Consider the following 12,258-nt stretch of genomic DNA (forward strand, 5'->3'; position numbering starts at 1 on the left):
AGTTATTGTGTGCATGGGTTGGAGAGCTGCAGGTGGAAGCAAGAACGCAGCAGCCTCGCCACACCGGGGAAGCTGCTTGCAAAGGAGGACAGAACATAAGGAAATGCAAAGAAACACGGACGGACAGCAAACCTAACAGCTCCCACATATTTGGAGAGAAGGCGCACACGGTATGACTTTTTATTTCTGTAAATGTGGATTTTTATTTGAGTTTGTCATTTTATTCATGACTATTTTTTGTGTCTGTTACTTTTAGTTTTTCAAGTTGGTTCTTGCTCAGCAAGAAAGGCATAAAACGCTGGAAACATCGTCAGTCGATGCGTGGCCTAGTTCTGTGTATTAAATAACCTGGGAGCGGTTATTAGTAGGATGTGTAGGAATAAGAGTACAAAAGACAATGTGCCAATACAGTTACTCTGTCAAAAGAAAACCAGAGGGAAGAATTTCAAGCGCGAGAGTCACACACACACACACACGCACAGTCTTGTATTTCTATCCTTGTGGGGACCGTCCATTGACTCCCATTCATGTCTAGCCCCTAACCCTGACCCTTACCCTAACCCTAACCCACACCACAACAAAGCCTAACCCTAAAGAAATGTTTTTGCACTTTTACTTTTTTCAGTAACAACAACATGGTCAAGAAAACACTGTTTCTCCTACTTAGGACCGGAAAAAAGGTCCCCACAGGCACGTCGTTCCACGTTTTGCTATCCTTGTGGGGACATTTGGCCCCAACAAGGATAGAAATACAAGAACACACACACACACACACACACACACACACACACACACACACACACACACACACACACACACAAGTTTGTATTTTTATCCTTGTGAGGACACTCGTTGACATAATGCATTTCCTAGCCCCTAACCCTAACCCTGACCACAACACAGCCTAACCCTAAAGAAAGGTTTTTGACCTTTGACTTTTTCAGTAACAACAACATGGTCAAGAAAACACTGTTTCTCCTCATTAGGACCAGAAAAAGGTCCCACAAGGCACGTCGTGCCGGGTTTTCCTATCCTTGTGGGGAAATGTCCCCACAAGGATAGAAAAACGCGCACGCACGCACGCACGCACGCACGCACGCACGCACGCACGCACGCACGCACGCACGCACGCACGCACACAAAGCCTGTTTGGGACAGACCTTCTGATTTAATATTTTTTCTTTGTTTTCTTGACATTTCTATTGTACGAGGTATCAAAAGTATGAATGAACACACATGGCATGGCACACATGTGGCAAACAAAAAAATATGAAAGTAGTCCAAGCATTTAGTATTTTATATTCTTCAGAAAAGCCCAGCTTTTCTTGGATTGTTGCTTTTCATTTCAACTCGGTGAACAACTCACCTTTACAGTGCAGGTACAACACGGACAGTCCCGGCCTCCTCTGGATGGACTGCATCACCTGAAACGGTTTCCCAGCGTTTTTGAAGGAATGAAGTTCAAATAAATCACCAGGTGTGTGACTGACAGGCGAATGAAGGTTAGTGAGGCTGCAGAGCTACAGGAAACCACCAGAGTTCAACAGTCACTGGAAAGGAGCTGTTCCTCAGCCTGGTGGTTCTGCTGCTCCTGGTCCTGTTCTCTGATGCTCCACCCCCCCCCCCCTGTGCAGCAGCCTGTTGGCTTCAGTGATAATTGTCAGTATTGTGTCAGGGCTGCATTCACAGCTTCCAGAATATCATCTGAAGGTATTGTAGAATTTTGCGTTGGTGTTCTTTGAAGGGTCCAGGTTTCCAGTTTACACAGGATCTTTTCTCTCAGGTCAGCTGTTCTTACATTGAGCAGTTTGCTGAGGAGTATGTGGTTCATGTCTACTGGGGGCTGGACGCTGAAATCCCCCCGCTGACCTGCCATGATCTCTCAGTGTGACAGTAGCTGTCGATTATTTGTTTACCAACACGGCGGATGTGCCATGACTGTAGAAAGAGTCGGCCCACTGACCAGTTTATCAGGATCTACCAGAGTCCTGGAGCTGCAGGGTTCTGCAGGATCTACCAGAGTCCTGGAGCTGCAGGGTTCTGCAGGATCTACCAGAGTCCTGGGAGCTGGAGGGTTCTGCAGGATCTACCAGAGTCCTGGAGCTGCAGGGTTCTGCGGGATCTACCAGAGTCCTGGGAGCTGGAGGGTTCTGCAGGATCTACCAGAGTCCTGGAGCTGCAGGGTTCTGCGGGATCTACCAGAGTCCTGGAGCTGGAGGGTTCTGCAGGATCTCAGCTGTTCTAGCACTGCTCTCTTCTGGACAGAGATCTCAGATGTTGATCCTGGCATTTCCTGGAGCCATGCATGGGTTCCAGCCTCAGGACCTGGACTTGGGGTGGAACCCTCCTGCATTGTGAGGAGGTTCCTGGTCTTGATGTCGGTAGCTCTCATCTCTTCCAGTGTCCAGGATGTTATACCAGCTGGGTAATCTGATTACTGTTAGGGCAGACAAGTTAATGTCCTGGATTTGATTCCTGCCATCCAGCTGACTGTTCAGGACCTGTCTCACCCTCTGGAGGGATCTGGCTGTGGCTGACCTCTGACCTCCTGACCTCCGGGCCGCTTCATCCTGTGGTATCCCAGGTATCTGTAGCTTCTTCCACATCTCTGATGTTGCCTTCAGGTCATTCAACCACTTCAGTAGTGACCGTCTTCCCTCTCCTTGGTACCATCCACTCACACTGATCTGGTCCCAGAGACGTCCCCATGTCCCTGCTGGATGTTCTGGTGAGGTGGATCAGGGAGTCCTTGTCCCTGCTGGATGTCCTGGTGAGGTGGATCAGGGAGTCCATGTCCCTGCTGGATGTCCTGGTGAGGTGGATCAGGGAGTCCATGTCCCGCTCACTCTTGGTATACAGATTGATGTCGTCCATTTAGAGGAGGTGGCTGATGATTGTTCCACTGTGGAATCGGTACCCGGATCCACTCTTGATGGTGGTCTGGCTGAGGGGGTTCAGGTCTCTGCAGAACAGCAGGGGGGACAGAGCACCTTCTTGGTATCTACCACATTAGATGCTTACCTCTGCCACTGGCTTCCAGTTGTCTTCATAGCCTCATTGAGTTTCCCGGGAAGGTTCTCAGTTCTCTGTTGATGTTGTACAGTTTCAGGCATTCCAGGATCCATGTGCAGCATCGAGTCAGAGGCTTTCTATAATCAGTCCAGGCAGAGCTCAGGCTGGTGTTTCTGCTCTTACAGTCCTGTGCAATCACCCTGTCAACCAGCAGCTGGTGCCTGGCTCCTCTGCTGTTGTTGCCAGTTCCTTTCTGAGCTCTGCTCATGTGTTGCTCCATGTTCCTGTTCATCTTAGCCGCTATGCTGCCAGATAGGAGCATCCATGTAGTGCTGAGGCTGGTAGTTGGACGGTGTTGTTCCCTTCTGGGGTTCTTCATGATGAGGACTGTTGGACCTTGGGTTCCACTGTGGATGGTTCCCTCCTCTTAGCAGCTGGGTCATTTGGGCTGCCAGGTGTTCATGGAGAGCAGTTAGCTTCTCCAGCCAGCAGGTGTGGATCCTGTCCGGACCTGGAGCAGTTCTTCATTTCTGCCACTCTTTTCTGGATGTCTGCTGTTGTGATGACTGCTGGTTCTTGTTCTGGGAGGTTCCAGTGTTCTGCTAGCCACGGTGCGTTGTTGCTGTGTTTCTCCTCTTTCTCCCAGATACCCTTCCAGTACATAACATCTTAGCATTGCTTTCTCTACATGGTCTAGTAGAGATCTTTCTGACACTTTGTTCTTTAAGTAGGTAGCAAGCAGGTAGTCTGACCTTCTCTTTCAGGCCAGTGGCTTTCCCTTGAGTGCTTCTCCTATTGTGGCTTGGGACATGATGATGCTGAAATCACCCCCAAACTGACACTGGCACTCTGAGCGTATTTTTTGCACCGTGGATGAGGCACCTCATCAGTCTATATTGATTTGTAGTTGTGCGCAGGACGAGTAGCTGTTTTTTACTCAGTATCGATGTAGGGTTTCTAAGCAAGCATTCATCCCACATCCTCTTCACTGGGCGTGCTCCAGTGGTAGCATTCTCTTGTTAACCCGGCGACGTTTGAGTCTGAATGACTCTATCGGTCTGTGTATCACTCATTGAGGTGTAGACATTCACTGAACCCACGACCTCCAAATTTCAAATCTGATGCTGTAATGCGCTTAGCTAACCATATATGTAGTATATGAAGTTACTGCAATGACAACTACACACACACACACACACACACACACACACACACACACACACACACACACACACACACACAATTTGAGATCACACCATTCCGTGCATCAGTGAATTTGATTCTGCAGAGTAACTGTGTAGGCATGATGAGGAAAGTAATATTTATTAATAACCATTATAGTATTAGCTATATCATATACCCATATCTTAATAAATTTTATTTTTTCTTTAAAGCACATTTGGAGCATACTGAAATAAAAACCAGGAAAAGGAAGTACAGGTGCTGAACAGCTGTAATATGTTGTGTACATTTACAGTAATACAAGGTTCTGCTATTGAGAACAAGATAATTTATACATAAAGAATAGAAAAGCACAAGTAGCTCAAACAGAAGAAGACGAGAACAGACAGAAATACACACATTAAAAATACTAAGTGCAAGTAAAGTCCAATATACTCACTGGTCACCATTAAAACCTTTGTGCTTTGGGGATCTGCATAGGACAGGGAGGCTATGGGGGACTGGGGAAAACAGCCAAAATCAAATGAGCAGAAAAAGGAAGACAGCAGCACGTTCAAACGGACAAATTGTCGTTTTTGTCCCACTGAGTCTGTTCTAATCCGCAACGAAGGTCAAAGGAAGAAGGAGCTGAAATGCAGGGAAAACTGAGACAGAACCAGTAAAGCAAAGGTTTGTTGAGCAGGTAAACATTTGTTTCTTTTAGAAATCGACTGTTCTTCTTTTTTCTGTTTTAACAACGTCACAAAGACAAGGCCACAGACCAGAATTCGTTTCAGCAGTTTGCTTCAGTGGATACTGCTTCAAATCATGCAGGCAAGTGTCGGCTATCTTAGAACATTTCTTCTAATGCTTAAAATGATCAGACTGGAAAATGTTTCAACCAGTGTATCTGGGAGTGGAAGACCTTTTCAAAGCCTGCCGAACCACACAAATATATTGGAAACAGGTGACATTTTCACAAGGGAAGAAAGCATTGAAGTCAAGAGGTGATCTACATAAATATCACACGAGCTGAAGCACAAATCACTACATTTCAAGTGATGAAATCTAGATTTCATCAAAACAATAAAGAAATGAAAAGCCCAACATCGATGAAGTCTCGTTTGTTTCCTTTCTCTTCAACAGTTGATCCCACAGGTTTTACATACTGTACATCAATGTAGCTTACAATGTTTCCCAGCTCTTACATTTAGTGCATAGTATTCATTGAGCCTGATCTAGTGTGAATAAAAAAGGAACATTGTTTCAATACTTTGTCTAGTCTGTGGTTTTTAGAAGATGTGCACAACTCAAAACAACTGAAGTCGTTTTTGGAAACGAGCACTGAGCAATTGAAGCAAAATTTCACATAAAACTTGATAGTCTTTTAAAATATATAAGAGAGCACGATCCGTGTTGAAAAAATTTGGTACGTATGGACTCATAACTGAAGTTACAAGATATTTTTGACCAGTGGTTCTCAAAGTGTGGAGAGAGACAGAACCGGCTTGAGCAACAGGAGAATTTCAGATCAGATTGATCCAGGGGGATCAGGTTGAATCAGGGGCATCAGGTTGGATCAGGGATCAGATTAAATCAGGGATCAGATTAAATCGGGGGATAAAATCGAGTCGGAGGCTCAGGTTGAATCACGGGGATCAGATTGAGTCGGACATCAGATTGGATCGGGGGATCTCATTTAATCAGGGGGATCAGAATGAATCGGGGAATCAGGTTCAGTCAGATGGATCAGATTGAATCAGGGGGATCAGATTTAATCAGGGGGAGTCTGGGGGATCATGTTGAATCAGGGGAATCAGGTTGATTCAGGTGGCATCGTATTGAATCGGGGGCATCTGGTTGAATCGGGGATCAAATTTAATCGGGGGATCTGGGTTGATCAAATTGATCAGGGGGATCCGGTTGAATCAGATTGAGTCAAGTTATGACAGTAATATCTCTATGCATCAATAATGCAAACTACGCTCTAGTGTAATGACACCAAGACGAGATTTCAAAAGAACAGCTGTAGATTGCACATAAAGACTAAAATTAAAAATCCTGTAACTGCAGCTCAAGCAGCTCGACATCAGGACATCGTCAGTAGGTCCACAATAGCCATCACCTCTGATGAACGCGGAAGGATGTCATTAGCCTCATAGCATGACTGACTAAATCATAGTTGACATTTCAAGAAGAGAAAACACAGTGGCAGAGATGCCTCAGTCAACCAGATGACTAGAGTGATTTTCTTCTCTAGCAAGCATTCTGATAGGCCGAGGACGGAGGCAATAAGGCAGGGTGACGCACCAGCAGGAGAGGACAGTTAGACGGATATCACAATCAGGCCAGAAAAGACAATCAGACGCCTGCTATGAAGCTAACGGCACGAGGAAGACGGGGTCTCCCGCTCACTGTGAGAACCACTGCTCCAGACCAACAGGGTGTGTGTGTGTGTGTGTGTGTGTGTGTGTGTGTGTGTGTGTGTGTGTGTGTGTGTGTGTTGGAGGTAGGTGTGGTTGGATTGTAGTTGGGGTGCACAGAGCTGTGTGCTCGAGGTCTTTTTGCCGGTTTGGATGAACTGAGCTGTGTTCGGGCTTGCTCGTGAGGTATACACAACATCCAGGATGGAGAGAAGGGTGGCGGATGGCAGGAAGCACAGGGATTGTGAAACACGCTGTGAAACTAGGGAGATGGATTCTGACACGGTGTAGTTTTTTCCCCCGAAAGACATCCAGCATTTTCTCAATGGAAGAATCAGGGTGTTTCTAAACGTCAGCCTGGATGGAAGCTGCTTCATAGCTCTGTTAAGATCCAACCAGACGTGGATGGACAACATCTACAGTCCATGTAAACAGGTTGAAAGCCTTTAAGGAAAGAAAGAAAACATACAGAACCACAAACAAACAGAATCAGACAAATGCAGCAGAGACCAGCGAATAACTGCATCGCTGCTAAGATTGACATCGTTAGTTATTTTTTTTTCAGTTTTGTTTTCATCAGGTCCCAGTCTGTTTTACAGAGTCCTCATCTGTTCAGGAGTTCATCATCCAGTTCAGCTCAGCAGGATGCGAGTGACGGGCAGTCAGTCCACCCAGCGCACTGCCACATCCTCACTCTGAGATCCGTCAGGGAGTCCATGAGCCCAGCACCACGTCCACTGTGGCACCAGCACTTAGAAAGGACGAGAGAGACATGAATGCAGCAGCAAGAAGCACTGAAACGCCACTGAAACGCCACTGAAACGCCACTGCAGGAGCTGCAGGCTCATGAGCGCTTTCTCAAGTCCCAACGGGAACATTCATGAGACCAGGAGGAGTCTGTCGTCGTCCGGACAGTCGAGACGCTGTGGAGCTCAAGAAAAGCTTGGTTTGGAAATGCAGTGTTCAGTTAGCTGTGCTGCTTTCCGACGGGAAACTCCGCCCGGTGCTGAGAGATCACAGGGAGGAGGTGCAGTCAGAGGGAAACAGGACTTCTCATCGGCTGCTCTTGCATTGATGTCTCTCTCGTCGGAGTCCCACTCTCTGTTTTCTTTCCTTTTTTGGGAAGTGACCATATATTCTGTCTGGGTCAGCGCAAGAAGAAGTTCAGCATATGATCAGAAACATTTTGCTATATCATTTACAAATGTATACAATTTATAGAGCTTTGTATTTTCTTTTCATGTATATATAAAACAACATCATCTACGTAAAAGTGTTCAAAGTTACATTCAGTAGCTGAACTGAACGGGAACAAATTCCAACGAAACCAAAAACACAACACCACAGAGTAGAAACCTCATCGTCTGTCGACAGTGCATCGAGTCCTGGATGAACGGTAACAATTAAAGGCAAATGTATATCCAAGAGTTGCAAATCACAAATAGATATATCTATATTCATATATAAATGTTTTTATTCTTACTGGTAATACAAGTAACACAACATTAGTAAATGGCTACAACTGACTCTTTTCCATGCCTGACAGCATGTTATTAGTACATGTTTAAATATAGAAGGATGTCACTAAAGAAGGAGGAGAAAGATGCTCCTGTTAAACCTCCGCCTGCTCCACCTGCTCATTCTGCGTATTCTTCACGGTGGACTGTGGTCCTGTCAGCAGCCTGCCTCCACTGCTGCCTGCTCCACCCACCAGCAGGCCGACTGCGCAGACAGCCCCCCCCCCCCCCCCCCCCCCAGCCTCTTCCAGTTTGTTCTTTTGCTTTTCCTTCAAATCTACAGAATCCGAAGCAGAGGTCCAGGAGGGGGGAGGCTGCAGTCCGTTAGTGGAGAGAGACTCCAGAAGCTTCTTTATATCTGCACATTAGTCTGCTGGACACACACACACACACACACACACACACACACACACACACACACACACACACACACACACACTCATTCACACACTCGTGTTCATGCACACAAGCACGTGCACACACACCATGTAGCAGAGATGTGTGTGTGGTGGGGGGTGACGACGAGACTGGCGTGTCCTCGCCTCACCGTCCTCTTTTCGTCTGGTAAATACATTTTCACGTCTTTTCTTTCTCTTTTTTTTTTTTGACACACACTATAATACACACACAGCACTTCTGTACATATGCCAGTGCCTCCTCTTTTTTCTGAATCATAAACTTAAAAAACTTTAGAAAAATAAAATGTTTTCTTGTGACATCTCTGATGGGCCTCTTCCATTCAAGGCTTGTTTCTGAAGGGGGGTGGGCGCCCCCCCCGGGTTACAGCACCCGTGGTTCAGCACTCGGCCACACCGGGCCCTCACTCTTCTTCTGTCCCTCCGTCCATCATCCACCCATCCGGAGCCCCTCGTTCTCCACAGAAGGCTCATTTATAGAAATGCTCTTTATGTTTTAGTCGATCTTTTTTAGAGTCCGTCTGCATCGGCGTTCTTCTCTACTCACCCCGCTAGTCCTTTATTTACTAGAAAAGAGAGAATAGGTCAGTGAGCTCCGGGTCTGCTCTGCAGCATCTACATGTTTCCAGACGACACAGACAAAGCGAGAGCTGCAGCATGGAGAGTCACACTGAGAGAGACGGCGTCCTGGAGGGACGTCTGTCCTTCTGCTTCATGTATGAGACAAATTCAGTCAGTTACTGACGTGAAGGAGCATTTCCTCCACCATGCTGGACCCTTCTACTCCTTAAAACCAATGTCCTAGATCACCTCACAGCTGTTCTGCAGGCGGTCAGACCTGGACCAGACCGGATCCTCCAGACTGGAAGGTGTGCTGTCCTGCATGGCTCAGTGTGTCTGGATCTCCAGACCGTTTAGGATCTGAGTCCTCTCTCCACCAACCTCTTCATTTCCCCTCTCCCCCTCCAGAGCTCAACCTTTCCAGTCAAAGACAGCGGTGTTGTGTTTCTGTCCCAGAAAAGTTTCATGTCTACAAGGCAGCGTTCTGAAAATGATGTCCGTTTCCATGGAAACTGGAGAAACCCTGAAAACCATGGAGCTGGATTGTTAGTATGGAATACGGACCAGAACCAGGACCAGGACCAGGACCAGGAGAACATGGACTGGCAGTCCTGACTCCTGAAGTTGCAGGAGGAAACGTTGCAGTGTAAACGTGTGTGTTTTCACTGGAAACACTGTGGTGTGAAGCGCTGACTGTGGTCAAACATGCTGGTTACCATGGAGACGGACACGCTGTCCTCCATCAGCAGAGGGGCTAACAATTTAATGTGTCTATGTTGATAATTGACTGATAGGATCCCGTCATATAGAAAAGACCGAAGCCGCCACTTTGAAGGAAGAACATTAAACATCTCCAGTTTCTTCTTCTACCTGTGATTATATAAAAGCTGACCGTTAATATCACACTAGATAAATACTGATCTACAAAATGTCTCCATGTTAAACACAATTAATGTCTTCTTTCACAACCTGACACCAACATACAACCAGAACATCGAGAGCAAATCAAACACATAAAAGCACAAATACCGCACATTTATTTTTACTGATGCGTTAAGCGGTGGCTATCCCATCACTACTGAAGCTACGTGTCTTTTTTCTATTTCAGAGGACATGGACTGCACTGTCAACATTTATATTTTTCCTATATATTGGACTAATTCAATTACATGCATATATACATTAAGAAAAAACAAAACGTTTTTTCCCACATTGTATTAAATCTAGTGAATTCTCACCGTCCTCCAGCTGTCTTACTGTGACTTCTGAAATTAGTTTTTCACATCAGATTGTTTCTCTTATCTCCCACAACTATTTCAATTTTACACACTATCCCAGTGTTTTCAGAAAAATGGTGATAATTAACTTCTGGTCAGTCTGCGTTGCTGTGAAATATGAGAAAAAAAGATGTTTTTGTGCCCATTCAGTGTCACTGTAAACAGGCCAGAGACGTGGAGCCACATCAGGACCGGAAGTCTAATTCAACCCTATCCTGAATTCCTTTATCTTCCTGGACCACTGAGAGGACTCAGGTCTGATCCAGCAGCCCCGATGTGAAGTACAGCTACAGTACAGACGCCAGGGTCAGCGAAGGAGGGGGAGCTACAACACACCGGCTTCAGGCCCCGTTCACACCACACTGTTTCCACTGAGAACACAACATTTTGGTCTTTTCCTTTCAGAAAGGTTTTGTGTTTACAACGTTTTGAAAACCACGTCTGTTCACACTGAAATCTCCAGAAACTCTGAAAACCGTGCAGTTCTCATGTTGGGCCACCAGTCAGTGCTGTCGGTTGTTTCAGTAATGAAACCAGAGAACAATCCACTCCAAACATTAACAATGGACAACACAGGGTCCATATTCTCCCGGTCCCGGTCCGGATCCTCCTGGACTTGGTAGATCTAGAGCTGACAGTCACCATGATAACATTACAACCTGGTGTTCTGTCCAGATGAATGTCTGAGTTCTCCATGGTTAATGTTTACAGTGTATTGTTCTCTGGTTCCATTACTAACACAAAGAGCACCAACTATTGGACCAATAGGGAGACTACAGGTGTTCAGTGTTTCTCCAGTTTCCATAGAAACGGACATCATGTTCAAAACGTTGCCTTGCAAATGTGAAACTTGTCTGAACATGATGAGTGTTCAGGTGAAATGTTGCTGAGAGGCCTGAGTTCATGTGACTGAAATAAGAACATTTTATTTGTTTATTTATTTATTTATTTACTTTGACATGCTTTTCATTGAGTGCATGTGATGTTGGCTGAATTCTTGTTTTTGTCCAGAAATAATAGAAACCCTCCTGTATCCTCTCACTGTCGCCACCACTCAGTGTTCCTCCTTTCAGACATGAAGCTTCACCACCTTGGTCCCAGGTCCAGGTCCTGGCTCACCTCAGAGGACCTCTTTAAATTAGTATTGACTCCACCTCATCAATAAATCTGAAAACGTTCCTGAAGCCTACGCCTCCTGATATCTCCTGGTGTGGAAGTATAGAGCAAGTTGAATATCAAACAGTATGAGATGGAGAGTTTCAGGTCAGTCTAGTGAAGTAGCGCCACCTCTGAAGGCTTGTCGCTGCTGAGTCACTTCATTCATCTGAACCAACACAGCCCACCGTCCAACAGAAACACGTCACTCTTCAGTGTCTGCGTCTCACTGGCCATCTGGAAGCTCTGTGATTGTGTCTGTCCGTCTTATGAGTGCACTGCTTGCTTTTTTGTCTGTTTTGCGGGGAGAAAATGGGCTGTGTCCCTCTTTTCTAGTAGGGAGAGAAGCGACTGCAGCCTCCTCTGTAAAGGCTAGCCTGCAACATCAAAGATGAAAAAGTTCCAATCAGTGTTAAATTCTTCAGAATATATAGAAATCTTCTCTTTTCCCAACAAACTTTTCTCCTTTTCAGCGTTGAATGAAGCTATGAAGTGTTGTCAATCACTTTGGAATTCACAACACTACTGAAGCCATAATATTCACATGTTCTGCTGTTGGTGACTGTAATCAGTTAATGAGATCAAATGAGAATCATGAGAACACGTGGAAACCACGTACACAGCTACAGGTGGATTTTACATTATTTAGCGAGCGTGAGGAAAAGGAGGAGGCAGTTCCAGGAAAAAGAGAAGAGGTTCTGCTGTAATTAATGAAGGCTTTTAGCTAGCAGCTGCA

General features: G+C 45.8%; 1 protein-coding gene across 1 annotated transcript in view; it reads right to left on the reverse strand.

The window, feature by feature from the left end:
• Positions 1-9,034: 9,034 nt before the first annotated feature.
• The window catches only part of rbfox3a (RNA binding fox-1 homolog 3a), a 62,108-nt gene continuing 58,884 nt past the window's right edge, over positions 9,035-12,258 (reverse strand). Inside the window, exon 13 of the mRNA XM_030097602.1 lies at positions 9,035-9,095. Coding sequence (XP_029953462.1) covers positions 9,093-9,095 — 3 coding nt within the window. The 3' untranslated portion in view covers positions 9,035-9,092. The remainder of the gene's footprint in view (positions 9,096-12,258) is intronic.

Source organism: Salarias fasciatus, chromosome 8, assembly GCF_902148845.1.
Source record: "Salarias fasciatus chromosome 8, fSalaFa1.1, whole genome shotgun sequence".
NCBI lineage: Eukaryota > Metazoa > Chordata > Actinopteri > Blenniiformes > Blenniidae > Salarias > Salarias fasciatus.